The 2,344-nt window shown below is 46.4% G+C and overlaps 1 protein-coding gene across 1 annotated transcript in view; it reads right to left on the bottom strand.

Moving 5' to 3' along the window:
• The window catches only part of LOC111779795 (protein transport protein Sec24-like At3g07100), a 14,720-nt gene extending 12,749 nt beyond the window's left edge, over positions 1-1,971 (bottom strand). The window contains exons 1-3 of the mRNA XM_023659947.1: positions 1,831-1,971; positions 380-1,467; positions 169-307 (exon numbers count right to left, since the gene is read on the bottom strand). Of these exons, the coding sequence (XP_023515715.1) occupies positions 169-307; positions 380-1,405 (1,165 nt within the window). The 5' untranslated portion in view covers positions 1,406-1,467; positions 1,831-1,971. The remainder of the gene's footprint in view (positions 1-168; positions 308-379; positions 1,468-1,830) is intronic.
• Between the last annotated feature and the right edge of the window lie 373 nt (positions 1,972-2,344).

Here is a 2,344-nt window from a genome sequence, read left to right as displayed (position 1 = left end):
CAGCATACAGCCTATGGCAGAAATTCACAAGAAAGGACATAACTTTGACTCATAAAAATATTCCTCCGATGTACTACGCTTCCAAATAACAAACTGTGACTGCATATTGCAATAGGTAAATTTCTAATTCAAGTGTCCAGGAGCCATGAGAATTATAATTCTTCATACCATCATTCAGCAAAGAACAAATGTTGCAGCGCCACTTTCTTCCTGCATCTGTGAATGTGGCATATGGATTTACATAAGTGCGACACCTCCTACAGCGGATGACGCCAGTTGAAGCAAAATTGACAACGGGCACTTCTTCCTAAAAATTAAGAGAATATTAATAAGGTAACTTTAGCATGCACAAAAATCAAAATATTACCCAGACACTAACCCCAATAGGAGCTTCTGCAAGTGGACAAACAATTGCTCCGAGAGGTAAATGCCACCTTGAGACTAGTGACTGGGAACTGGGTATAGCACTGGTTGTGAAACGTAAATATCTTTGATCGCAGTTCATGGGATACATCTCGGAAACAAATTTAGGCTCTTCATCACTATTCAATGGCCTTGGAAGGGCTTTTGGATCGACTCCTGCTTCAATTGATCCAGGAATAGATCCAATAGAAAGCGAGTTGAAATCTTCGGCTAATCCTTGAATGGAACCAAGAGGCGGTCCAGTGCCTGGATAGTGCTTTTGGTCTGTAGACAGCAAACCTTGTGAGGCTGCAGCAGCAGGAGGGGGAACATAACCTCCTTGGTGACTAAGGAAAGGGGAAGCAGGTGCTGAAGGAGGGACATACTGCCCTGGGTGACTAACAAGAGGAGGTTGGGACTGCAAATCTGCATTAGGCTGCTTATGGACATAACCAGGCAAAGAGGGCGGAAAATTAGGCTTTGCTGATGGAAAAGATGGATCTGACATAGGCTGCTGAACATGGGCAGGAGGAGGACCTAAGCTTTGAGGAGGAGATCCCATAGGCACTGAAGGAATCTGAGTATGCGGGTGATAGGAAACTGGAGGAGGTGGCGCATAAGCTGCAGGGGTTTGCCCCATTGGTGGAATTCGCGAAGGAGGTGGTTGAGATGGTGAAGTGAACTGTGGAGCTGGGAAACGCTGGAAAGATTCAGTAGTTCCTGGAACGCTTGATGTTGGTGGTGGTGGAACAGACGGATCAGAAAACCTACTTGGTTGCATAGGTCTAAACCCAGGGACCCCTGATCCAACTGCAGGAGCAGAGGATGGAGGAAAAGGCATTGTGTATGGTGGCATAGCAGGCGAGGCGGGTCTAAAACGAGTGGCGTCTGATCCAACAACAGGACCAGAGGATGAAAAGGGTGACGTGGTCTGAGTGGCAGTAAAAGGTGTGCCGGCAGGTCTAGCAGGAAAACTCTGTTGAGCAGGATTTTCAGTCCCCATGGGTTCTATCGTCGCACACTCTCACACCCTTTGAGCTAATGGGATGCTAGCATGACGCAGACCTGTCAAGCACAGGGAAAAGCAAAAAAACAATAATAATCAAGACGATTCTTAGAGAATAGAGAAATGAATTGACAAACAATGCGCAATACTAAGGGCGTTCATAACATAAATCTTACTACATTCAAATTACCGACGGGGGGAAAATGCAGTGGGGGAAACTAAGATTTGGAAGAAAAAGAAAACGAACGAACAACACCCAATTGTGGATTCCGGGGAAGTCATGAAAAGAGAGATCTAGGAAGTGAAATACAGAATTGTAATGAACGGAGCGAGTCGGAAGCAAGTGGTGGCGCATCAATCAACATGGAAGCGTGCAATTGAAGTGAGGAATCGTAGATTGAGAGAGGGGTAGAGAGAGTTACCTTGTGTAGTGCGAGGGTCTGCGAGCAGTGAGGAACAGAGTGGGGGATGAAGGAGGTGGAGGGATCGGAAGTGCGGAAGAAGTGAGTGATTTTAGAAAGCCAACGCCTCTCCCTTCCGATTCATTCCCAAAATTAATCGAANGGGGTTTTTTTTTTTTTTTTTTTCTTTTTTTCATACTCATAGAATACTTAACGGCTTAGATCCACCGCTAGTAAATATTGTTCTGTTTAGGCTTGTTTTCCCCTTCGGGCTTTCCTTCAAGGCTTTAAAACGATTTCCACACCCTTATAAACGGTGGTTTGTTCTCCTCCCCAACCGATGTGGGACATCACAATCCACCCCCTTCGGGGCCCAGCGTCCTGACTGGCACATCGCCTCGTGTCTACCCTCTTTGGGGAATAGTAAGAAGGCAACCTGTTCTCCTCCCCAACCGATGTGGGACATCACAATCCACTAAGGGTGGTTTGTTCTCCTCTCCAACCGATGTGGGATATCACAATCCACCCCCTTCGG

This window comes from Cucurbita pepo, chromosome LG18, assembly GCF_002806865.2.
Source record: "Cucurbita pepo subsp. pepo cultivar mu-cu-16 chromosome LG18, ASM280686v2, whole genome shotgun sequence".
NCBI classification, from domain to species: Eukaryota; Viridiplantae; Streptophyta; class Magnoliopsida; order Cucurbitales; family Cucurbitaceae; genus Cucurbita; species Cucurbita pepo.
The sequence above is the reverse complement of the archived record's forward strand: the minus strand, read 5'-3'. Positions and strand labels throughout refer to the sequence as shown.